Consider the following 26,843-nt stretch of genomic DNA (forward strand, 5'->3'; position numbering starts at 1 on the left):
GGCCCGGAAGCCCTGTCTGTGGGGAATGAGGGGGGAGACCTGCAGGAAAGGGCCGCGGCGGCGGGCGATCCTCAAACAGAGCGTGTTTAATTCCTCTACATGCACTTCAAGATCACAGCAAGAGTGAGCTAGAATATCTAAACAGAGAAAAGAGCTTTCATGCAAGATACCTAAGTCGTAGATACAAGAATGCATACAATTCAAACTCGAGGATAATCTAGGTTCTGTGGCACTACCAGGGCCAGTAGATTCTAAACGATAGCGGCGGAGGGGCAGAGCGCTCCCCGCCGGAGGGCTGGGCCGGACGCCGGGGACGAGCCCCTGGCGGCCGGCTTTCTTTTTACGCTTCTTCTTCATGTTTGCGGCTCAACTCTGCTGGTTCTGCTGGCGGTTCTTGGCGTAACTGGTGAAAACGAAGTTGTAGTCGTTGAATTGGGCCAACTGGCGGTCGAGACGTTTGTAGCCCTCGAGTTTCTGGGCGGAAGAAAAGACACTGCGACATTTGGAGCTCTGCAAGGACAAACACAGGAGAAAGGGGGGAGGGTGAACAGGCTGTACGGAGCACATCTGTATGTACGGAGCACATCTGTACGAAGTGTAACTTCACAGTCGACACTCTCGATAAATGACTTCTCATTTCCTCACAATCACCAACAGACTTCGGACAAAATACAGCGCAAGACTAAAGGCGTGAGAAGGGGATTTAGTTCCAAATGCTGTATTTGCCGAATAAGACGTACTTATAGAAAGGATCATACAAGGATTTACAACAAATAAAAGTGATTAGGTAAATGGTGTTAAGAGGGTTGTTGGGTAAATATTGATGATTAAAACAGTGAGTAGGTAAATGGTGGCACAAAAGTGATAGGTGATTAGGTAAATGGTGATTTAAAACGTGATTAAGTAAATGCCGATAAAATACCTGATTAACGAAAAGCGTCGTCACAAATTTCCCTGGCTTGAAGACATCCACAACTTTCCTGACCAGATCATCGTAGGACGTCTGAGAAAGGTTGGTTTCGAAGCTAACGTAGGAGAACTCTGGCTCTGGGGTGATGTGGATCGTCCAGTAAGTTCCCTGCGGAGAAGGCCAAACCCGTCAGGACGTTTTCACAGACCAGCGATGTGTCTCACATGACTTAAGTCAGAAGTAAAAATGTGATAACGCTTTGCTGGATGAGAACAAAGAGCCAACTTACATCAGTTTTCATTCCATTCATGGAATAGCCACAAGGGTTGAACATTGTGGCATCAATCACAGAACCTGGTATCAGGTCACGTATTCCACTCATCTGGAGGAAGAGATCAAAAGCATGGTCGACAAATTACACAGAGCTTCCATCAATAAAAAGCACAGCTCAATAATACTCATGTGAGGAGATTCTCCGCATAATCTGGAGACATGAAACTATTTTGAGAGGAAAAAATTGCACTGTGGATTGAAGACAGAAATTTGTTACATTCTGAATCAAACACAGTTACCACTATCCAGAACTACTTATGCCAAAAAATTAACAGCTTTAGTGTAAACTAGGCAAAGACTAACAGGCCTATTTCCCTGACTGTGCAGTCACCCTGATGCAAGGAGTGTTATGGACACTACTCAGAATCCAACATTAAGCTGCAGCATAAACAAGCAGGGAAAAATGCTTTCACGAGCGACATCATTAGCAACCTCATCCGAGTGACATCATTAAAGAGCCCTGTAACGTGAACGGCTGTTAAAGACCCTTACACGAGTGACATCATTTGCAGAAACACCGTCTTTCATGTAGAACTGGTCCATAACCGCTGGGTCAAGGTCACTCATCAGGACTTCCAGTGTCTGATCCGCATGCTTGTTCTCCCAGAACTCTGGCAGATCCAGAGTAAACAGGTACCTGAAAAAGGAAGGGGAGAGCTCAGGGAACACAGGCAGCGTGTACAAGCACAGCACCTTTCAGGCACCGTCTTCTCATTAAGAACAACAGCTTCTGATTTCAAACAGAGGTGGCCTTAATTGAAGAAAAAAGAAAAAAAAAAATCATCTAATTATTCTAAGGACCTGCAGTGAATCAAACCACGAATGAGCCGCCTTACCAGCAATCAGAATTCAAACGTCCCATACAGTAGGCTGCTCCGTCTGGAAAAGGGAAAAAGAAATGATTAAACACCTTTTATGAACAATATCTAACAAACCCTAACCAAGGTGATCAGTGGGGTTCGCATCATAATCTGCATGGACTGCAGTGAGCTACGACAGGCAGAGGTAGTGAGGTGGTGTGTGACCTTGCAGCACATAGCAGCTGCCTTAAGCTGCTTTATTGTACTGGAAGTGGCTTTGGATAAGAGCGTCTGCTAAACGAATGTAAAGTGATAACGTCAGAAGGTACGGCTGCTGACAGGAGAGGCAGGGCTTACTCGGGAATATCTGGCTGAGAAACTCCACTTCCTCCTGGAAGTTCCTGTGGGGGAACTCCTGATGAGCGGGCTTCATGAAGTTCTTGCGGGAGTAAAAAAAGTTCTGTGGGGAGGTTGAATGACAGTTAGTTGCAGGCGAGTTCCACAATCTGATAAACAGCGACACTCATAAATTACTTTAGCTTGCCCCAAGCCCTCACCCATCACTAATGCTCCAGAAATAGAAAGGGCTTCGCTCTTTTAAAACCAAAAAGATAAGAATATACACATTCATAATTGTAAACCGTCAATCCAAGCATGAATTTAAGAGCTTCAAATGGCAGGTAGTCCTGAGCCTGATGTTGTTCTGAGGCTGGAGCTATGTTAGGCATAATGTTTAGACTGGGTGGGCTGGTGTTGGGGGTTAATTTATTGGGGGGGGGGGCAGGTACCTCAATGGCGTCGAAGCCGCAGTACTCCCTGGCCAACTCCAGCAGAGGCACCAGTGCTTGCAGTAAGAGGGTGGTTCCACATGTCTTCAAAATGAAACGTCTCTTGGAGACAAACATGCTACTCTCACTGTTGGGAAGAGAAAAGAAAAGAACAGAGTTCACTGAGGAGATCATGAACAGGAAACCGTACTGCAAACTGCATTTTAACACCCTGCTCTGTGTGTGGATTCCCAAAGGGACACTGGCATAGTGTCCGCTTCATTTTTTTTAACCACCCATCTACAGCCATGTACAGTAAGAAAGATGCCATTTCACTTAGATACATGTCTGCTCAGTCTCACCACACCCTTTTATGGTAAAAATGAACTGACCAAAGTCTTGTGTAACATAACTGCTTCCACTGTTTACATTACACAAACAATACTGCAATGAGCTGCCACGTTGCCACACAATGGTGTGCATGCACACACACTGCAAGTAAACGCTACACACTTCCCTTAGTCTGGCCAGGACATGACCTTAGGTGCTATCCTGTTAACTGCTTGCCACTTCTTTCAAATGGAATATACCGCATCATAATAAAAGTAGCATCTTAGTACAGTGACCTCTGAGGAAGGCTCTCAAAGCCTGGCGTATGACTGCCAGGACCACATGCCAAATATATATCGACGGGCCTGGTATTTCTGTATAAAAGGGTGCCTCATGTTGGGCAGTGGGTGACATTGAACAGACATTGAACGATGACATCAGACAGAACGCGGTGGTGATGGGAAAGCGTCATCTCTGTTTTACACCCCCAGGGAGGGTATCATCACCACAAACTCACAAACGACTCCAGCCACACATTGATCACATGTGCATGTGTCCTGTTTTCAGTAGAATTCTTTTCAAAATACCCAGCCATGTTCTTTTTTTTTGCTCATTACACTGCAGGCATTTTGACTGTGGTTGTCACTGGTTCTGCAGCCCTGACTCTCACGGAGAAGGCAGAACAAGCACAGCTTTAATTGCACTGATGAGAGCATGTGAGGATCCTACAATCGCAGTGGTGACGGCTTCTGCTGAATCAGACAGTATGCGCAGGTAACATTTATCAATAACCTTAGATGGTATATATGAACAGAATGGCCAGTGGCCCCAGCCTGCTGTAAGGTACCCTGTGGGCAGCAGTGTGGTGTAGTGCTGAGAAGGCTTGAAAGGCTACTGGTTTGACTCCCTGCTGAGGCACTGCTGTCGTTCCCTTGTGCAAGGTGCACCTACAATTGCCTTAGTAAATATTCAGCTGTATAAGTGGGTAAAATTTTAACCTGCGGTATGTACGTCACTCTGGATAAGACAAATGACAATAATGTCAGGTGAAGTAATGTAATGGTAAGGTAAGAATAGGGTGGGTAACCATGGGCGGTTCTCTTTGTAATCTGCCCCGCTGACTCCTGCGGGGTGTGTGTGTGTGTGTGTGTGTGTGAGACCTCAGCGGGACGTTAGCAGGACTCCCTGCTCTCTGCACCCCCAGGTTCCCCCTTGCCCGGATCAGCACAGGCTGTGTTACGCCATGTCCCTGCGAAACGCCTCTGACGGTGTCAGTGCGCCTGATGCCTGGGATCAGGTCATGGGTGAACGCTGAGCACAGCTTCAGGGGCTGAGTTTAACCTCCTGGAATTAACTCTAATGAGACTCAATGTCGCATGAGGCTGGGAGACGCGCACGCCTTCAGCTCCAGCGTTAGTCATCCTGTTGTTGAGCGGTCAGCAGTAAAGCAGCCTCTCTTTGCTGGTGAAAGTTCAAACCTCCTGCTCTATGCGGTTCACGAGCCCAGACTTCCTGTTTGTCTCGCCCGGGAGAGACGCCCAAATCCAGGCAGCCCAGGCACTCCTAACAAGAGGATTAGGCCTGCCATGTCTAATCCCTGCTCTCTAATCTGTCAGAAAAGGGAAAGAGACAAGCCGGTTAAATGTGCTGCCAAGGAGAGCTGGTAACCAAGGACACTCACCTGAGTATATAAGCTTCCTGCTTGTCAGTTTTTGTCACACTTATGATCAAACAATGCACATTCTCCAGAAGTTTGTCCCACTCAAACCTGGAAAAAAAAAAAAAAACAGGAGATTTAGGGTTATGATCTCTCGGTGACCAGTCAAATTCCTCAGACATGTTTGAAATCTTAATACAACTGCAATCCCACAATGACTCCTTACGTGTTTCACAGCATTACAGCTGCCCAACCTGCCATGTACCGGGGTGCAGATGCCAGAGAACAGAATGGAGGATAATGCGTGGATCACTTTCATGGACACAGCATTACTGAATTTAAACAAGCCCATTATTTCCTTTTTTGCACCTGCAAAGGGGTGACATACTGGCTTATTGGTTTAGTGCTGCCAAGAGGTGAATAGAAAGGCAGGTCTTCCTTCTGGTGAGCAGTGAAGTTATTTCCCAAGCAAATGGCTGAACATTTAAAAAAAGGCAGTCATGACGCTTGCTATTCAAGCAAACCGACACCAGATACAAAACATGAAAACTACACAACGTATCACACAATTACACAAGTACACAATTTCCTGCCTTTTTCTGGATGGGGTACCCTACGTGGTCACGAAGAGTAAATGCACACCTTATAAGAATAAAAATTCCAACTGAAAGATTTCACATGAAAGAAACGTTAATGCAATTCATTTGCCATTTGCTTACTTCCCCATATGTAATCAGCTGACATGTGGCACCTGTCTGAGGATATTTTCAATGTGGGCCACGTTCAGACAAGTGAGCACTATGTCCCTCTGGGCAATGCACCAAACTCCGCATCACCCACTGTGGCAGTTACCAAGACCCAACTACAAGCTACCCTGGCTACTCAAAACGCTGTCCAGCCTTGCTCTTAACAAGCATGACTTCATCTTTTAAAAGTACGCCATAATCCTTTCCAAGCTCATAAATCATTCAGATGCTATGCGGTTATTCTAACGGATGTTTTTTTTTTTTTTTTTTTTTTTAGGAGAAGCTCGGTGTCGCTGGTGAGGCTCTGTTCGCCTGCCAGCTCGGCTCAAGGGCAAAGGTGGCCAGGGCGCACCGCTCGGCTCCCCGCTCAACCCAGAGCAACGCTCCTTCGAGTTACACGGCAGCCTGATAGGAGGAGTGCGGTCCTCACCCCACCTGGCACATTGCGCAACACCACCAGATCCAGGGCCACGTGAATGAGCCAGCACATTCAAACGCTGTGACCTCTGAAATCTGAAAATGGGTTGTGACTGATGGCTAGACCGTTTTTTTTTTCTTCCTGCCTCGAGTGTTGGCTAATGTAGCGTCTCTGAATGGGCGTGGCGCGACGCCTCCACAGAGTATAACAATAAGTCGCAGGAACGAGAGAAGGAGCTGAGTCAATCCCCGGGGGTATCTTCCACCTGTGTGCAGCCTGGCTCCAGGGCATCCATTATGACTCATCTAAAGCCAACAGGCTGGTGAAAAAGAGCACCAAACACACTCAAAGCAAAAGGGCCATTATATTTGCCTGGCAGTATTCCTTTGGCGGAAAGCTTGTGCCTTCAAAGCATAAGGCCACACACCCATCCAGAGCTTGGCTACAGGAAGACATCAAAACAGGGAGAACACTAGAGGCCTCCATGCCAAGGAGACTGCCAGTACTCCTGTCTGAACACACACTCAGTGCAATCGGTGCCAGGGAGCACACCAATAACACTTCAACAGATCTGTCATGCAGAAAGAAATCACCTCCCCAGAATACATTCCAATTTGGCACATACAATGCAAATGCTCTGTCCTAGTCAGGCCTTCTGCTCATATCTACTTCACCCTGACATGGGTGTATTCCAGGACATGGTATCATAGCTCCGTGAAAAACAACACCTGGGACCTGCAACCTCATGTCAAGCCACTACAACTGTCAGAGGACACTTGAGGGTCAGCTTGCACAAGCTCACGCCCCCGCACGAAAATGGACACCAGGGCTATTTCTGGCACCCAGGTGACACCCATCTGAGCACATGTTCTGAGTGCAGGGTGGAGAAGTCTGGCAATGGCAACGATGATGCAAAAAGCCATTAGAGTGAAATGATCGATTCCTGAGAACCATCATTTCCAGGCGGTTTGATCACCCACAGCTTGTTTACAGAGCCTTGGATACGGCCACTCCCCATAACCGTTTCCCTGCCTTCAGAAGCGCACAGCTATAAATAAGACTCCTGTAGATGATCTCCAATCAGGCTTATAACGCCAAATCAAACTACCGATGCACTATGCACGCACATTCAGTGGGAGCAATCTTTACGTCTTACCTTCTTCAAAAGAACCAATTTAATTCAAGGTAAAAATTCCAACTGACACACGCAGCATACTAAGGTACATTAGACAGCAGGTGTATGTAAGGGAACATGTGACTGACCCTGACAACCCTTCCATTCCCGTATATCCACACCTTTGGTCAACTCCAACAGAAACAAGCTGCATGCTACTTTGAGGGCGTTTCAAAAGAAGGGGGGAACATCAACTTTAACATGCTACTGGAAAGCTTATGAATGAGGAGGTGGGCAAGACTCCCCAGGGGAGAAGCCTGGCTGGCATTCTCTCCTCCCGGAGGTACTCGCTCTTCCCCCACGGCCAGCCACAGGCACGGCACCAACCCGCCCGGTCACCGTAACGGCCAGGAGATTTGTGAATCAGACGTCCTTGTGGACTTATTTGGACATTGGCCGGGCTCCAGCCTGCGTGATCCTCTAACGCTGTCTGTGAGGCGTTAATCTACCCCGGGCTGTAAGTTAACACCCGGCCGAGGCCATTCACTCCGCCCCGCTACTCCACTCCCCCTGAAACCCAAGCCTCGGGGATCACCTTGCGTGAGCCATAGGGCTGTTGCGGTGAAGGAATTTCCCCTGCGGTGATTTAGGGTGGCTCAACACCGCGATATGCACTATTACCGCCATTTTTTTTTTTTGCTAATTACTTCATTTATCCTGATTTTAGTGCTATATAAATAAGCTTTACTGCTAGGCTATTAGGTATATTGTTGCTTTTTAAATGACAAAGATGACACTGTTGTAAAATAAATTAAATACCAAGTACCTGATTATTGTTAAATGCAGAACACAGAAGGACAATGAGGCATAATAAGAATGCAAGGTAGGCTACACGCCTTTTCTCCTTTATGGAAAAAAAATTAAGCCCAGCCTACAGCCTAGGCTAGATATAAATCTTTTAAGTGCAAATCTACAGAGCCCCTAAAGGGACATGAGAAAAAAAAATTATTGAAGTTTCTCGTGCGCGCGACAAACTATTTAAAATTTTTTTTTTGCTCAACCGAAATGGTTTCTCGTGCGGTTGTTTGCCATCCCCTGCGGTTGGCGTGTCAATACCGCGGTACTGCAATATTGCGGTTATCGCGACAGCCCTAGCGAGCCAGCAACGAGAGCACCTCAGAGGGGCAGGGAAAATGTGTTCTTACTGCAGGTTAATAAAAGTTAACAATATAAAAGTTCCACCCAGCTAATTAGGAGTCTGAACATGAGATTAGTGCTGCCCCTGTTTGTTTTACCCTGCTTGTGCAGAGGGTTCGAGAATCCTGGGTCACTTTCAAACGTTTCAACTAGGAAGCTTTCCAACTTCCTTTAAAATCTTCCTCAAGATGTTAAGAGCATTTTCAGTTCTGGGAAAGCAAAGGTAAGACCAAACTGGCTAATCACAAACAGGCAGATTTAGCCCTCAAATCAGAACTCTTAACCTGACCTAGCTAGCCTTGATCACACTGACCCCAACCAACTGAATATATTCATTTGAAGTTTGATCAATTCTTGTAATCAGAGTCTAATATTTAAACCACAGACATAGACAAGCCAAAGTCGAGGATGGTGAAGTCAGAAACTTAGGAAGACGTCCTCAGCTGTTTGGATTTAAGACAAATAAAAGACAATGGGTGATGCATTCAGAGCTATCCTGGCACAAGAGGACGGCCATTGTGTTTGAACATTTAAAGAAAACACCCTCATGTGTTCAGCAGCTGTGAGACAAAATAAATGTCTGCATGGGTTTTCAAACTGACTTTCTGCCAGGTTCCTACCAACTACAGCAGAATACAGCTGGCCAACTCCACTGTGTTTCCTGAATAAGGGACCAAAAAGCATGCCAAAAGCTTCACAGGGAGCCAACTGTAACACAGGCGTTCTTGTGTTATTAATAATACTCATTTAATACTCATTAGAAACTATAGTACGGTAATACTCGTTTTCTAAGACAACTGAAGTTGAAAAGTTATGTCTTTGGTGCACATATAAAGTTAGCTAACTGATATCAGGCTACATTTTCTGTTCACTCATTTGCTGGGTGGGATTCCATAGGGAAGAGAAGGCAGAAAACGTAGAAGAAAATAAGATTAATCTTAAACAAAGCAGTTCTTTCTCAAAGCTGCAGACAATTCCACCAGGAAAGTTATCTGCAATCTTTGGGGTTACAAGCCCGTCTCCTTAACCTCTGAACTTTACAAAGTGTAATCTAATTACAGACGAGATCAGTAAGAGACACATAAAGGAGATGCAAAGCACATGATAAATACTTGGGTATACACAATGGATTGTTGTTTAAATTAACCAGGCCTCAAAACCCAAAGGTCACAGGTTCGATTCCCAGGTGTGGCATGGCTGCTGTAGCCTTAAGCAACTTGCATAAGCCAAATTACTTTGGTAACCATCCAGCTGTGGTCTGTAAGCTGTGTAATTCACTCTGGAACGGGGTGTCTGCCACAGCGAACAGGCATGAATGGGTGTGTTAACTTCAGGGCATAAATCCACCATCACCGCTCAACGCGCCCATGTCCACTGGGGCTACACAAGGGAGGGACCCCAAAATAGAGAAAAGACCTGTAAAGGTGAACGGCTGTAAAATCACAGCTCATTAATTTGAATGCCTTGCCTGCTCCTGCCCCAGTGTCCCAGCTCAGAGGCATTCAAGACACAAACCTTCAACCGTTTCATTTTTAAAGCATCGCATACACAAATACCACTATTATTCTGATCAGTTCACCATTATATCTGGTGAAATACTTAAGAAAATCCAGAAAACTGTCAGCGAGTAATACATTTAAACATTTACATTTACATTTAAAGAGATACAACTGAGAGAATATGTACCTTCAATTTAGTAATTGGTTATACCGAATATACAATCTTTACATTAACAGTAACTGTGACAGGGACAACTGAGTACACCTCTGTGCTACACATTTACATTTACATACAGGTAAAAGATGGAAATTGTTAATGATTTATTCTGAAATGCTGACAGTGTTTGCTCTGTGACATCAACACTTGTTTCGCAAGATCTCTCTGGTTAAAATGTACATCAAATATGAGTAATCAACCGAACACCTTACAGAATTAAAGACATATCATACATACTACAGTATTTCATTTCATTTTGTGTCAACTCAGCCCCTGACTGGTAGATATAGTTACACATTTGGTGGCTTAAATCAATGAGGCAATCGTGTATTCTGACGCAGCCAATCGAAGCCTGGCTTTGTAGTGGACAGAGCAGATCCAGGCCCATGTACAATATCCGGGGTGCTACTGTAAGGGGTCTTAAAGAGAGCATTAAAGTCAATGGCCAACTGAACATATCTGTGCCCAGTTCACATCCTTGATTTTAAACTTCATTAAGAGGCCAAGTAGCAAAGCAACAAGACACCCTAAGGTCAGCACTGAGATATTTTTTAATGTATTTCATTCACTCCTATTACTTTAGAAAAAAATGACTACAGAACTCAAAGTTTATAGAAGACTCACAATATCTAACAGATTTGGTCAGCTTTGATGATATGGCTATCAGCCAAAAACATCTCATAAAATGTTGCTAGGATGCCAACGGAAATTTGGCATGCAAACCCTCTGTGCATATCCCAATCATAATTGTGAAGGAAATGTTGATAACTCAGCCCCATAACACAATTTATGCCATTTACTGGCAAACATGCAAACGAGGCAATCTTGGTCAATGCTGGGTAAATCTTTCTTAAATTCAGAACACAAAGGGCTTCCATAGGGTTTGGCCATACACAAGCCGACTGTACCGCAAAGGAAGACATGCCATGTTAATCGCTGTGCCATAATAGATCACATGGTCTAGCTGTCACTTTTTCAAGGTGTTCTTGTTCCAACACGGAAGATTCCACAGACATGAAACTTAATGGATTAATTTCTTTTGCCAACAGCAACAAATTCGAATAAGGATAAGAGGCTTAAACCACATGGATTGGTGGCCATTTTGAATTAAATCTCAAACCCTTACAAGTCAATTTATCATGACCCGTTTCGCTCACCAGCACAGAATTAGTACTGACTGGTATTTTTACTCTTCATACCAAGCTCTCTGGTTTGCAACAAAATGTTTTTACATGAAAAACACAACTGCCAAGTAATCAATTTAGAACTTGGTGTACAGACTAGATACATTTTAGATCATGATGCTAACTACTCTTAACATTGTGATGCACTTATTTGGAAGTCGCTCTGGGTAAGAGCGTCTGCTAAATGATGTAATATAATGTAATGAGACTTGTGAAACATCAACCACTCACAAGTACGTACCCAGTTACGACAACAGCGGCCATTTTGAGGCCATTTGGCTGACTTCTGAAATTCATCTGATGGAACAGTTTGGTCTAACAACAAATGAAAACAAACTACAACTCTTGCAGCAATTGCACTGCACAATTCCCATTGATTCACTGTTAGATCAAACACTGACTTAGAGGTATGTTTGTTGTAATGATACTTTAACGATGGCTTGAAACAATACACAATTAGAAACCTTATTTGTAATGCAACAAATATGGGCTATATACTAATTTGTCCACGTGGGTTTGCATACCAAGGCAAAAAAAATAGGAATCAACTGTTACGGCTCATGACACTGAACACACCAACTGCTTAAAGCCTAAATGATGACCTCATCCTATATTGATTACCTGGGATGACCCTCCTCCCCGTGAAAGGGAACAAACGTCACTTCGTGTCAGTTTGGATTACAGCGTGTGCCCCTCTCTGTGGGCAGTAAGTCACTCGCAGGGCACAGAACAAGGTGTGCGGGCGGCGCGTAGCCACGAGTTGCGGCACCCGATTCATTCTTTCGTGGAGTCCCCCCCCCCCCCCCCCCCCCCCCCCATTACACGCAAAAGGTAACAAGACTGCACATGCCACTTTAAATGCAGAAAATGCACATGCATACCGTAACCCCAGCTATTAGGACAGAGGTCGCAACTTTCGCTCAACGAAAACTACGCGCCGCCCCCAAGTGCGCAGACTGGTTTTACGTGGCCCCTTTAAGAAGTGCCCGCGATTTCGTCCATGCCCTTGCTACTGCAGCCTGAAAACTGGCTTTGGGGAGGGGGGGGGGGTCCGCTTTGCTAACGGCCTGTAAGGGGTAGCCTCTCGGCCAATGAGGAAAATGGGTGGAGAAACATGGCTCACGAAGAGAAAACGTGACTTTTCTGCGAGCGGACAGTCAAGTCACCCCCGCCAGTCCCAAAATGAATGGGACATGTGCGCTAACTGCTACTCTAACAGCCACCTTGATTGGACCTCAATCACGAGTTCTTTATCTTCATACCATTGTGCTGTGTAATTTACTCTCATATCTGGCCAACTGCAGACAAAACTAACTGTATAATCAAGTAAATACTACTGTAGATAGCTAACTAACATGTTACTACGTATCTGTAGCTAAAGCTACTAGACGATTTGTTTCAGCAGCGTATCAATAAATAGGCCCACGATCAATCGACGGTAGATGGCATATCAAATTTCTTGCGTCTGGTTATTGCTTCGATGGTTCCTTTTATGGACATCAATTTCGAGCCCAACCACAAAATAAAGCATGTTAGCAAACCAGGAGAAATCCCCGATATGCTCACAATTCAATGGCTGGCTAACTGTGTTGCCACAAGTGTCACCGACAGCTTAGATCGGATAGTTCCGAAAGCGTGTAGCTAACGTAAGGTGGCTGGTTATATATCTGCATTCCCACCACTGCAGTGATAGTAAATCTCGGGGAAATGTAATGGATCGCCAATGCGGCACCTGATCCAGAGCCGCCCGACTGCAGCAGCAGACGTGAACGGAGGCACCGTCAACCACATGCTTTTGGGCCCCCATGCGTCACGCCAGGACGGACAAACGGAAAATTACTGGAGCCGACCGAAAAATGTGTCGCAACCTTGAACATCACTGCGACAAATACGGCTCGCTTATTACTCACAATAAAAATATTTAAATACCGAGGATTTAAATACACGTCGACCGTCCGTTGGCCACGAAAGCGCACGCAATAACGGCGACATTATACTGGTTTTGCTTGAATTAGCTAGCTGGCTATATAGTTAGCCATTCAGTTAGCCACGATGACATATAGCCATCTGTAGCTAGCTGTGACGAACTTAGCTAATGAAGGCTTAGTCCTAAACCAAATATTTTTCTCGATAAAAATCAAAATATGTAGACTAGGTTGCCTAATACATTATTTATATATATTCAGAACAGCAGACGAGACATAACAAGCTAGTTAGCTGCCCAAGCCTCAACTGAATGGATGACAGCGACCGTTCGCAATGAGGGGGATGGCCAAGTTACAGAACTAGCCTGCTAGTTAATACCACCGTATCAGTTGTCGTTAGCCAGTTAGTAAAATAACTAACGATTACCAGCAGCAATATCATTCATCACCAACGTTGCGTGACACAAAAGTATTACACCACCGCCAGCAAAGCTTATCGATTTAAAAAAAAATGTCCAAGCGACAAAACGCTAGCTATCCAGCGACGTTAGGGACCTTTAACGCAAATAATGACGAAATCTTTTCATAAATAATTTTAAGATTGCATTCACCTTGGGATGTTGCGGAGGTCCCCTGTCCCTTTGGTCTCATCTTGCCGGGAGAACCACACCTCCAGCAGCTTCTCGGTCCCCTCGAAGAAGTGTGCACCGTTCTCTTCCATCGTGAGACAACAAGACACCAACAACAGAAATTACACGTTGTTTATTTACTTCAGCTTTATCAATCCTTGCTTGATTTGCTTATAACTTAATGTTTTCAGTACAGTCCTTTTTGCAGTCCAGGTGTAGTTTTTCTTGGTTTACCGTCTTCCCTTTTGCAGAGAATACCGTAGAGCGAGCGCTAGCTAATATCGCCGGCCATACTGTGTAAAGCCAAGAAGCAAGGTTGCGCGGCAGTTTTATTACCTTGTCTGAAACGTCACTCTCAAGTTAAACCAATCACAGTTTCACATTCTTAAAGATAATGTGCGGATTGGCTAACACCACTGTCAATATTTAGATGGCTCAAATTTCGCTTCGGTTGCCGCTGGACAGAGAGTAAATACATGGCGGTCGATATGAAGCCATAGGCAGCCATATATTACTGAATTTAACAAAATTGTTATATACCCTGTTGATTAGCCTTTATAGGAAAACATATTACCGCCTGCAAGTTATCTGATTTTTTTCTAAAAACAAAAACAACGATTCAGAAAACCAATGTCGTTAAAGTAAGGCTAGATGGCCAGCCTTGTATTTTATACTCGTTAGCTAATTTGCGACATATTCATTGGTCAAGATGACTTTGAAGTCTCAACGACAGACACATGTACATTCCGTTATTGGGATGACCGCTGAATGACTGAACAGGCCATTCACGATTTTCAAATGGAGGGGAGGGGTTGGATACATATGTAGCTAGCCTGTTAGCTTGTGGACATATTCCAGAATACAACCAAAGAGACTTTGCCCTGCGAGACTGGGTACAGTAGTTAGCTAGATCACATTTAGCATAAATAAAACACAAAACACTTCAAAAACACCAATGCACTTAAGAAGATAACACATTTCAATGCTAAGTTTTAAATAAAAAATGAAATATTAACTCCCGATTCTGCATATTTTTTTAGCGAAAGCATATTACTACGCAAGTGCAGTAACTGCGGAGAGGTGTGACGATTGTAGTTTGAGAACGTGGGTCTTTCATAGGGACAACGTTGAGTTGGTGTTTTAAAAACTACAACTCCCAGAGTACCGAGCGTGACCATCAGAAACGTCAACGAGCCAGTGAACATTAAGCGGAGCAGACCAAAATCCCAAACAAGGAAATGGTGGGGGAATAAAACGATCAGATTATTTAATTAATGCATGTAATAATTAATATTTTATTTTATTGTAAATTAAGAAATATTTATGGGTGAAAATGGATTACGACTTCAAAACAAAGCTCGCGGCCGAAAGGGAGAGAGTGGAAGATCTGTTCGAATATGAAGGTTGCAAAGTGGGTCGAGGCACCTACGGGCATGTTTATAAAGCTAAGCGCAAAGACGGGTAAGAGAACCTGAAAACGGTTATTGTTATGATTTAAACACGGGCATTTTTATTAACATGTATTAGAGGACCGGGGCTGGTTGTGGGAATGCTTTGAATCGCCTTGTGCACTGGCGGAGACTGTTTGTTTTCATGCACGCACACTCACACTCACAACGGTCCTCCCCCAAAACAACACGGTGTGATGATGTTTATTTTTTTGTCAGAATGTGCAGGGGCAGGGGGATTACATGAAGCGTTCTATTTGGGTAAATGGTGACATTTAACACATTTTGCAAGGCGATTAGCCGGCCACACGGCTAATAAGCAGGCACTGTACCTAGCTAGCTAGCAAGCAAACAACAATTCGTTCTACTGTGCAGAATCCGAGTTAAAATGGCAATACAGAGTAGCTCCATCCCTCTGGTATTCTGCAGACTTGAAAGCTGTTCAGAAAACGAGGGAATTTGGTAAGACCAAACCAAAGAAGTTTTTTAAAAAAAGTAGGAAATCTTTTTTTTTTTTTGGAATGCCAGTTAGTCTGGAGATGGATCACTAGCAGTGCATCGGTGCACACGCCTGGATGTGAACACTAAGGGTTTTGTTATACGTAAAAAGCAAGGTGTTTGATTCCATTTTCAGCGTTTTTGTTATCCATTGACGATAAGCCTAGGTTTTACGACACAACGCAGATTAAAAACAAACAGGTGTACACTTTTACTATGCCCGTTGTAGAACGTAATTATTATTCGTGCAGCTGTTCTAAACTATGAAGTTGTAGCACGCACGTCCCGCCAATTTAGGCCTACTAACACAGTGCCAATAGAAATGGCATACGGAGTTGCCACGGGTTGCAGGTTTCAATACGTTTTTGTAAATTCCCCTAAAAATAGACAGACCACAAGATGATGTTTAAAGACCTGGAGGATACGGCCTGTGCAAGAAGGCATATTTCTCAGGTTCAAATCAAGTTTTCACTTAGTGTCATGACAGGTGTAACTAATAATTTATTATCTGTTGATTTGTTGAACGTTTCCTGATGCTTTTGAGTTCCGTAGAATATTTTATGGAATAGCCTAATTTAATAACAAAGCTACAACAATGAATGGCAATCGCAAGAAATTATTAAGAGCCTTTGCTTCTGAAAGCATGCAAATATAACATTGCTACAACTTATTAATGGCAACTCCCGGTCCTTGCAAAAGACTGATTTTGAGATACTTGACCATGTAATCATCATCTCGGAGTATTGCTGGCAGTGAAGTTGTTACATTTTTTACAAGTGATTTTGCCATTTAAAGACTCTTAAGTTCAAATGCAGACATCGGCTTCAGTAATAAAGTATGATTCAGTTGAAACACTTACCTGAATCTGGAATTATTGATCCTATTATTTATTTTGCACCCATCACTTTTTATTGTTTACTAATAGAGCATTTTTGTAATACCAGTTTTTGATCAACATTAGAGTGCTGTCATAAACATCCAGGTGAACCACTGTTTTCTCTACTCTCCTTTGCTTTGGACATGTTTTTTAATAATTAGCAGCCCTCAGCACTTGCGTCTGAAATCTTGTAATTTTCCCTGAATATGTAAGGAGGAACCAAAAAAAATGCATGACCCTGGTGTCAGCTTGAGCTGCACGAGGCTGAGGTTCCTCTTGTAATGTTGTGAAAACTCTTTTCACACAGTATTGATCAATCAGTATTGATTGATGATTAGTTTAGAGGAGCGAAACCAAATTAGCAGTTTCTATTGGCAGTCACAATGAGTTTTGAGGGTTGAGTTGAGAATGTTGCTTTGATGGGGAGATCTGTTGTGAAATAATGCACTTAAAATGAGCATTTGCATTTCAACGAATACAAAAGCCGGTGCAATTAGCTGTGTGAAGAATAACTTACCTTTACCATGGATGTTGTGCGATGTTTGATTGATTGTTTTTATAGGGATGTTTACCTGCATTTTACAGAGGTCCCTAATTTTCTGTGAACCATTTAAAAGCTGCTCGTAGCCTGGTTGTAGAATTCTGCCAGAGAGATTACTGGACTCATTTGGTAGGTATGTACAAACAGGCACACAATGCTGTGATTCAGAAACTGAAAGCTGACAGTACCTCCTCCTTTGAGGCTAGAATAATTTAAAGGACACACTTTAGGCATACTTCTGAAGTCCTTGTTATACACACAAACAGCTTCTGTAATGTTGTAAATAGTGGCCGCACAGTCGTAAAGCTGTTTCCTGTATGTTGTAATCTAACTGCAGTACTGTCAGATCAGATTGCCTGCCTGCAATAAATGTATAAAACGAAACAAAAAGGGCGGGAATTGGACAAAAAAAACACTGAGAAGAGATGTGATTCGGGCTTAATCTTTTAGATTATCCATGCTAATAATAATTAGCATTTTTATGCTGTATTTTGTGCTAACCTCTGACCCTCTGCTGGTGAGTGATTGTCAGTCTCCTGTAGATCAGTGCAGGGCTAAGAGAAATAACTGCACACCTTCACAGTAGTGTGTAGCAATAGACCTGATCCTTCGGTATCTTGGGTGTGTTTCCCGCTGCAAACAGAGGCAGTGGTTTTTCTAAATCAAACACAGTGATTAGCTGAAGCCAAATGGAGCCGCGGGAGACTGCAGGCCGAAAGGATGTGGTTGGAATCCGTGGGTAGAGGGACAGGGTTTTTTTGCACCCTTTGAAATGTTACAAGTTCTGTCACCACAGTAAGTGTGAAATAAAGTACAGTACTAAAATATATTATGATTATATAGATTACGGGATATATTGTGAAATAAGTACAACATTTTCTTCACGCCAAGAGCATTGACTGAGCAAACTGTAACTTTACATCAATCCCATTTCAGCATGTCGATATAGTAATTGGTAATGCAGGCAGCAATAATGTGGCTCTTCAGATAACACCTGTTTGTATGACCTTTTATGGTCTATGGACAAGCAAGAATTATCCAGCACTTGAGTGAAGTGTTATGCATACTGCTTCTGTCTTATTTTTTTTTCTGCTAATACATATACTGTACTCATATTCATGTATGTGGCATACAGTGTGGAAGTGATCTAGAAGGCCTTCTGGTAAATTACTTTCGAAAATGAAGAACGTTGCATGACTCATACTCTGAGAAAAAATTGTGGCACTAGTTTGTGCAGTTAAAATCATGACACGTTAAAATTAGCCGTAACAGAGCACATATTTCACTGAAAAAAAAAAAAAACAAATCTACATCTACGCTGCAGATTTATGTTATTATTAATTTTTATTGCTTGTAGTGTGATTAATGGTGCCGCACCTTAAATAACAGCACTGTTGATTTTTTTTTTTGGTGTAAGTCAGGACATGCACGTTTTTTCAGCTGTGAGGTTTTCTGGCTGGCTTTTAAAGATGGGAGACCTGTTCTGCCTATAAAGTGCGTCTGTGGGGTGGTAGGGGTTGGGGAAATGGTCAGGAGGACTGGATCGGTCCAGATTGGTCAGGGAGACGGGGAGGAGGAGAAGGCCAGTCTGAGCCAGAGGAACAGGGGGAGCAGAGTGTCGAGGCCTCCGCAGTGCCAGCTCTGGCACCCGGCCAGCTGCTCCAGGAGCCTCTGGACACTAATGGAATGTGAATGTCCATAACAGCTGTAATTCTTCCTCCCCATTATGTAGGGCTTAACTGAAAAAAGCTTTCTGGTGCTTGAAATGGGGAAAGAGTTGTGTAGGGGGGGTAAGGGGGGGGGGGGGGGTCCACTTTAACTTTGCATTTTGTTGAGTTTTTTTTCCGCCTGTTGTGATTGCATGAGCACATTCTTTTCTCTCCCTGGGTTCTCCCTGATAATGCTGGTGTTTAAAGAGATCTTCTTTTAGGTTGTTTTTTTTTTAGTAGGGGGCAGGGCCCGTTTGATGTTGGTGCTCAATGGGGATGGGCAGGAAACACGATGATGTGTTTGATTGTCCAGGGAGAAGCACTGGGAGTGCTTTCCAACCTTAACTGATGCTAATTAAAGTCCCTGCTAATCTGGGATAGATACAGCTCGCCTAAATCTGGCTTTATGCGAAATGTTCCCTATATAGGCCCGCTAATCTTCTCTGGAGTGTCAGCATTAGGTCATCATTCCCCTTCACAAAACGCCAGCGATCGCATGCCAATGTCTGAGCCGTGAGGGAGTAAAGGTTAATTCCCAGCGTGCCGTACCAAGCCAAGCTGGGCGATCGGCTCTCGGCTCACCGCTTATGAGGTTTCACGTGGGCTCACGTGGCGGGTTTTATGGCTCGGTTGCCGCAACATCTTTATAAAGCAACGTCTTTTGCGATGGAACAGGAAAGCAAAGCCCCGTCTGCATTTCAGCCGTCTTCCCTGCAGAAATCTCATATCTGCCCTGGTCCTTTAACCGTGGCTGTGTGAGAGGGGTGTGGCGCGGCCTCCCCCGCCCGACGGCCGGGCCCTCCGTGTGTTTGTGCCGGAGCCGAGGGGGCGCGGTGGGCGGCCGGGCTGGCTCCGGGGAGCGGAGGCTTCGCTCAGTAACAGCAGGGCGCTCCTGTGGCGGCAGAGAGGGAACGGCCGTCCCCAGACACGGGGAACCACTGATGGCAGGCGCCAGGAAGAGCATGCGCTGCTCACTGCACAACAGCACCCCCCCCCCCCCCCCCCCCCAGAGCAGACACGCTTTCGCCAGCCCTCTCTCTCCCTCATACCCTCCCTGTCACAGTGCTGGGGTATACGCTGTGTAATGCACATACCAGAATATAATCGCAGTATTATTATACGGTGCTTTAAGTACTGCATAAAATGCATAATTTTGTTCGGCCCTTCCTTGTGCACAACATTTCTGCAGAAATGAAAAGTAGCATTTGTCTGAGAAACTGTCACTCGGATGATGTCCGTTTTTGCTTAAGAATATATTTCTGTGTGTGTGTGTGTGTGTGTGTGTGTGTGTGTGTGTGTGTGTGTGTGTGTGTGTGTGTGTGTATTCAAAGACTCGTATTGCGAGTGAGGCTAGCTGCAACAACAGAATGCATTTGTGTTTACGGTGTATTTTGTGTGTGTGTTTGTTTTGTCCCCCCGCAGGAAGGATGAAAAGGAATATGCCCTGAAACAGATTGAAGGTACTGGAATATCAATGTCTGCCTGCAGGGAGATCGCGGTAAGTGGGAAAAGCTGGCTTTCAAAACTCTGCGGTTCTTGAAATGGCAACATTTGTTTCTGTTACTTTGGAGAAGTCTGAAGAAGTCAGTGAAGGTCAATACCCCGAGGGCAGCAGGTGTTTCAGTTTTGGTGTCCAAGTGTTTAACAACTAACTTCAAATGTTTTATTGAAATAGCTTTAAAAACTTAATTTTTTTTTTTACTTTTCTTGAGCCACTCTACTTGTTGTATTACTGACACACACAAGGACAAGAATGTAATGCACACTCATCTTCCGAGAGTATGGTTTGTTATTCACAAACAAAAGCCTGACCTTTTCAAAAATCCATGTGGTGTGAATTAACGAGCCTTTCCGGGAGTATTTTTACTGACACACCCTGGGTTATATATCTTAAGTATGTTGTATTTTCTATGCAACTATGCAACTTTTGTTTATGTTTTGTTTGTTTGTTTTTTTTTTCAGAAAAGAAAGAGGGAGTTGAGACTGCCTTTAAAAGTACTGATAAGATGTATATTCAGATGGGTGTGTGGTAATGCTCACTGTAGTGGTAAATGCACGTTCTAATCTATGTTCTAATCTACGGTCACCAAGACAACCTCGCTGTGGTTCGGACCAGGTCTTCCCTGGGCTGTGAATTTGAATTGTCTGGTTTATTTTAAATGAAACGATGTTCGGCATGCGGAGAGCTGTCTTGGTTAATGAGCTTTACCTTCAGCACCCGTCTCTGCTCCACCGCATTCTCCAAGCCTCCAAAATCACGGAGGTGAAGTATTAAATAAGAGGGGAAGGTTAGGTTTTGTATGCCGGTACGTTAGAATAAAGATTATCTGTGTTGGGTTGGTAATAGTTAAGTTTCCAGACAGACAGTGGCGAGACCAGAGAGGGGGCCCTGTCACAGGATATCTGTTATGTAAGAGGGTCTGGACTTCATGCTGCCCTCACATCATTGACATGGATGTGTGCAGTCATGTTTAGAGAATGCTAGCAATGTTGCTAGGTGCCTTCTGCTGTGGTGAATCACAGCAGTTTAACCTGTTCTGCCATGCTTACGAGCATGGGATAAATAAATATTTACTTACCAGAAGAAGGATAGCAGTTTGTTAATTCAGTGATCTTTTTTTGACCTCAGCGAGCATAGAAACGTGTTAAAGATGCAAATTAAATGTCTGTTAGCTTCTTGTATTTAAAAAGTACACATTTAATTTTTGTGAAGACGGAGAGCTAGTTAGGCTGCCTGAGAAGGATTACTTTTGCGTGCCACAAAAGCCCATTGCCATTGCCAGACATTGCCAGGCCTGGCTGTCAGGATGGCCCGAGGATGTTCATTTGAACAACGGTCTCTGGTTTTGCGTGCCATCCCATAACCACCTTACAACCGTCTTGGATGCGTAATCTAACCAACCGGTTTTTCTTTATGATATTTAAACATGCCACCATCAGTCGATTTTTTTTTTTTATTATTATTTTTATTTTTTTTAATGGAGGGCATCATGATGAAATGCCACTGGAACTACAATAACAGGTGGGGTTAACGTCCTGTGCAGATGGATAAAAAGCACTCAACCGCCAGGTGAGTTTGCGTTCGATAGGAGAGCGCTCCTGGATCTCACGGACCTGAAGGTCAGGTGCTCCCCTCCTTTTGTCTCCTTTGATGTATGAAGCAGCGCAGCAGTGCAGCTCTGACCCATCTGGCCCCTGGTACGAGCGAGAGGGAGAGGGAGAGCAGAGAGGGTTCCCGGAAAAGCTCTGAAAACACCACAGCTGGTTATTTTTAGAAGAGGGACTGTCAGCAGATTGGCGAAGTGAAGGGACTCCTTCCAAGCCCACGGCTCCTGGAAAGATAATGAGGGATTGGGGGGTGGGCGGACTGTGAGCTCCTGATCCAGCTGTGTAGTAGTGCTGTGTAGAGGGATGGTGGTGTGTATGGTTTGGGGAGGGGGGAGGGGGGGTTGAGCAAAGACCTCTCAGCCACAGAGACATTTGAGCACATGTCAGCCCCTGTCACCTGGCTTTCAGCCATGAAATGAAGAGAACATTTTGTGAACACATCTTCATGGAAATCATAAAGCAACTTGTTTATTATAACAGAATAAAGGATGAGTCTCATTAACTGTTTAGCTTTTTTTTTTGCATTAGTGATCTGCTGAAGGAAGTAAATCTGGTGTCGGAATACTATTCTAGACTGACTCACAAAACACAAACATGCAAAGTAGTAATCACGGTTTTCAGACGTACCCAGCTAGTCATTTCCTCGATGCAAGGTCCTCAGTGTGGTTTTGACCACTGGTAATTTTGATTGGTATTGTACAACGGTATACAGAAAACATTCCTGGATTGAAACAAAAAAAGGAAGGCGACTATATTAGTTTGCGTTGTAGCTTGCATTGTGACATATCTACACTTGTCGGCAATATACTGTATCTACTGCTCTGAAGAGTAAACTGGATCAGTTTGTCATGTATCTGGAACATCTATAGAGAATAGATACATATAGTATATATGGAATGGTATAAGTAGCAACATGACCAAACATAACATGGTAGCTGTCTGACTACATTAATTTTAGTGTTGTTGCTGTGATGGCATCTGTTTGTATCACTGGCTCCATCATAATTACTGCATTGGACACCCTGTTGAGACCTCCCAGTGAGGAAGAAAAAAAAGACAGACCAAAACAGATTCAGGTGTCTGCTGGATTGGATCCACACCCTTATCTAGGCTCAAAGTTGTCTGTAGGTGGTCAGGGGCACCGTTGCTGTAGCGAAAGGAAGTGTCGTCAAAGTGCTGAGGCTGCCCAAACGGACCTGTGCTACTCCACTGCTGCTTCCAGTCGTTTCTCAACGGTTATGACCATGTCTGATCTTTCCTCTTCCCTGACGGGTTAATCTCCATCACGAGTTACATGCAAGTAAGTTAATTTGCTACTACCTAGCTAACATTGCCAGCTTATGCTACCCAGCCAACCAATCAACCAACCAACCAGCCAGCTATGTAGCAATGTTCTTACATGTAAATGGGGAGTTTGTATCGCATTTACTTTTCTTGTGCTAGCCGAAGCTGACCTCAGCAGCACAACACATGCAGTTCGGGAGTCAGTCATTCTGCTGGAGTCAGAATGCTGATCTAGCATCATATTTCCCCAAGCAGAGTCCTAACCTTAACCATTATAGGCTAAACAGCAAAACTGGTCCTAGATTTGCGGTTTCGGACAATGTCTGCCTGTAAGGCCAGGTCAGGCCAGGCTGTGACAGCTGCAGCGGGTGACCAACTGTAAGATGCTGCTTTAAAACAAAAAAAACATGCGTTTCTCAACTCCTTGTTACAGCAGTGTTGCATCATAGCGAGATTTATCATCTCATGTCCAAAGCTTCACCAACAATCAGATAACTGTACTTCCTCGACTCCTCAACCCCCCCCCCCCCCCAACCCCAAGCCAGGAGGAGCAGAGCTGTTTGTACTGCAGAAGTGAAGCTTGTCTCACCACCTCAAAGCTGTTTACCAGTGAAATCTTAAGCCTTGGGAGAGCGCGATTCCAGTAAACAGCTTTTGGACCTTGATCATACACAGTCGCAGCCTAATTCTGTGTATGACTCATGACATGTGGGCTTTGCTCCTAGTTTTAGTACGAGAGAGGATCTGCCTACTTCATAGTCTGTCAGACAGGGTTGTTTATGGTTGATCTTTCTGACAGGGTAGTGAAAGACTGTAGGGACAGATTCAGAAGAGTAAATAGACCAAGTCGGATATAAGAGGGAGGTATTTTCATGCATAATCCTTGGAGAGGTGATCTGACTTTCTGCTGTTGACTACTGAAAGAAATATTTAAAAGGTAGCTTGCAAAAGACTGCATCAATTCTTACCATGTGAGCTTGACAGAATGTGACAAAATTGTTAATTTTGGGTTGGATTTGTAAGATTATAGTGCTTCTAACTTCTGACCAGACATGGTTCAGAATCAGAGAACTGTTAACCTGATGGCCTTATTATCATAGTTACAAAGGAAGCTCCACACCTCTTGGCGCCATGTTACAGTTGGAGCCCAGAGCAATTGATTAAGGCAGGCAACAGCCATCAAGTCTAGCATACAACCGGGAGTGGGCAATTGGCAACCATCACCACACAAAGGGGCGGTCAGCATCAAAGGATCCCGCTTTGCATTGGGAACATAGGTTGATGCTGCAACAGTGTAAAACCTATTGTTTGTTGCCATTTGTCTCATGGTATAAAAGGCCGATCATGGTAACAGTTCTCTGAGTTAAAGCTTCGCAGGCAGAGATGCTGCCGGATTCCATCACCAAATAAAGCTTTTTCTCCAAGCGCGCTTTTGGTCCGGTTCGTTTACTTTTAAAATTAGAACAAAATCCAAAATATTCAATTTTTTACAACTACTAACACAACATGCAAAGTAAATGATTTTAGGCACTGTACCATGTAAATGAATTTTATGCTTGCTTGCCTGCTTTTTTTGTATAACACTATGCAACAGATGGCTGAGTTCTAGTGATTGTGCTCATAATGAAGTGTTATAATCATCATTTGTATCATCATCACCATATTCCCTCTCGCCTTGCTTACCAGAACATATCTCATTTGGCTGTTGGAGCCTTTTAAGTAGGTGATGTCATGTATATCCATATTATTAGGCTGCTGTTATTCAGACTTCAAATTCTACAACATCGGTGCCCACAAATGTTGCAACGGCAATTTGTTTGTAATTCTCATTTCAGCTGCCCTCAATTTATTGACTGTTCTTACATTAAAGTCAGCAAAGTCTCATGTTAGGACATGCTCAGGTGTTGACATTGTACGAATGCGCAGTCTGTCAATACGAACGTTCTGTCTGTAGACTGCAATACTGCTGTCGTGAAACACTTCGACACAAGGTTACAATAACAGATGTGTCACTCATGCGGAGCTTTGTAACTGGTTTCTCCAGTCCAGAACAGATATATGCTGTGCACCACGTGCAACAAATTCTTATATTTTTTTATTACGGTGGTTCCCCTTTAAAAATCTATCTCCTCATCAGTAATATGTGGTCTCCGTTGCTTCAGATGTACCGGGCTGGTGTGATAAACAGCACACTGTGTTTGCAGTGGGAGGCTACGTTGTCCCTGATAGCTAGCGAGCTGCAGCTAGCCCCTCCAGTTCTCAGTCGGCACGGCCATTTTCACAGAGCCCTTTTCAGATCAGAGCTGGCGGTTCCCCCCCCGCCGGGTCCCCTGGGCTCGCAGTGGGGCCGGTTCCTGATCCAACTGGCACGACTTCAGTGGCCGTCCGCATTTAGGATGTATGTCCCGACGAACAGCGCCAACTGGGTCTGCAGGCCTGGAGGAAACAGGCCACGCCACAGTACCCCTAGGCACCAGCGGAAGGGCTCTCTGCGTCTGTGTGGGGAACGGACTGAGCTGGGGTGGTGGAAGAGCCCTGTGGGGGGGAAATGGAGGTGCAAGGGGGGCAGATGGGGGGGGGGGGGGGGGGCTCACATGATCAGAACATTATTATTGTCATTCAGCAGACCCTCTTATCCAGAGCGACTTACATACGTTACAGTTTTATCCACGTGTACAGCCGGATATTTACGGAGGCTGTGGCTGGTTGTTAAGTACTTTGCCCGAGGGTCCCCCAGCAGAGAATCGAACCAGCAACCTTTCAGTTGCAAGCCCCGCTCTTTACCGCTATGCCACACCACTGCCCAGAAGGAGTGACAGAACTGAAATCAGAGCACAAAAGCGAGCGGTGTGCCTTCGCTGGCTCGGCTGAGACCCGCCACAGAAATTGGTTGCGCTCGAAGACTCCTGGAGCAGCCCGGCCGGACAGAACAATGGGCTCTTTGTGTTGTGAGCCGTTCCGTTGGTCGGGCTGCAGTAGGGTTTAACATTTGGCACGCTGCGTAGCACTACTGAAAATATTTTGTTGCCATGTGGTATTGGTTTAGTGTTTTTTTTTTTTTTTTTTAATGACATTGAGAATATTCTTGAATGTTCGAAGCTGATGTTTCTGGAAGCTGATGTTAGAAATATAAAAAAAAAACTATTTGAATTAATCTGGTATTACGGCGGTGAAATTTTTTTGGTTAAATACAATCACCACCTCTGTTGTATCACTGATGAGTGGCAGAATAAATAAAATTTTGTGTTTGATGCAAATTATTAGCTTGAAGGATGTTCTTTGATTTAAAATCTATACTAAGGAAGCCAGATTGCTGCTGTTGGCAGGGATGAAACGATTGCATTATGTTGACTCAGAAACGTGCCTTTCTGTGAAATACCTGTTATACCCCAGAGTCAAGGGATCATAGGAAAAGGCTTGTTCAGACACTTCATGAAAATATTCACATAATGTGGAATCAGTAAATCATTAAGTTGAACAGACACCATCCTGTGTGGTGGCAGTGTAGTCTAGTGGTAAGGAGCAGGCCACATAACTGAAAGGTTGCTGGTTCGACTCCCTTTTGGGACACAGCTGCTGCACCCGTGGGCAAGGTACTTATCCGAGAGTGGTCTCAGTAAATATCCAGCTGTGTAAATGGATAACATAAAAA

General features: G+C 44.2%; 2 protein-coding genes across 2 annotated transcripts in view; one reads left to right on the forward strand and one right to left on the reverse strand.

Annotated features, from left to right (window-relative positions):
• Positions 1–290: 290 nt before the first annotated feature.
• On the reverse strand, positions 291–14,010 carry amd1 (adenosylmethionine decarboxylase 1). The gene is made up of 9 exons (XM_036549748.1): positions 13,709–14,010; positions 4,822–4,908; positions 2,832–2,958; positions 2,401–2,503; positions 2,080–2,122; positions 1,736–1,880; positions 1,200–1,292; positions 923–1,078; positions 291–510 (listed from the first exon to the last, which is right to left on the reverse strand). The coding sequence occupies exons 1-9, from the start codon at positions 13,816–13,818 to the stop codon at positions 367–369; spliced, it is 1,008 nt and encodes a 335-aa protein (XP_036405641.1). The 5' UTR covers positions 13,819–14,010; the 3' UTR covers positions 291–366.
• Positions 14,011–14,924: 914 nt separating this feature from the next.
• Positions 14,925–26,843, forward strand: part of cdk19 (cyclin-dependent kinase 19) — a 43,034-nt gene continuing 31,115 nt past the window's right edge. The window contains exons 1-2 of the mRNA XM_036550444.1: positions 14,925–15,187; positions 20,222–20,297. Of these exons, the coding sequence (XP_036406337.1) occupies positions 15,060–15,187; positions 20,222–20,297 (204 nt within the window). The 5' untranslated portion in view covers positions 14,925–15,059. The remainder of the gene's footprint in view (positions 15,188–20,221; positions 20,298–26,843) is intronic.

The sequence above is a fragment of the Megalops cyprinoides genome, chromosome 17, assembly GCF_013368585.1.
Source record: "Megalops cyprinoides isolate fMegCyp1 chromosome 17, fMegCyp1.pri, whole genome shotgun sequence".
NCBI classification, from domain to species: domain Eukaryota; kingdom Metazoa; phylum Chordata; class Actinopteri; order Elopiformes; family Megalopidae; genus Megalops; species Megalops cyprinoides.

Coding starts and splice junctions, on each gene's coding strand:
- amd1 (XM_036549748.1), bottom strand. CDS start 13,818: ATGGAAGAGAACGGTGCACACTTCTTCGAGGGGACCGAGAAGCTGCTG. Junction 4,909..13,708: donor GACCTCCGCAACATCCCAAG/GTGAATGCAATC, acceptor TTTTTTTTCCAG/GTTTGAGTGGGACAAACTTC. Junction 511..922: donor CGACGCTTTTCGTTAATCAG/GTATTTTATCGG, acceptor TTGTCCTTGCAG/AGCTCCAAATGTCGCAGTGT.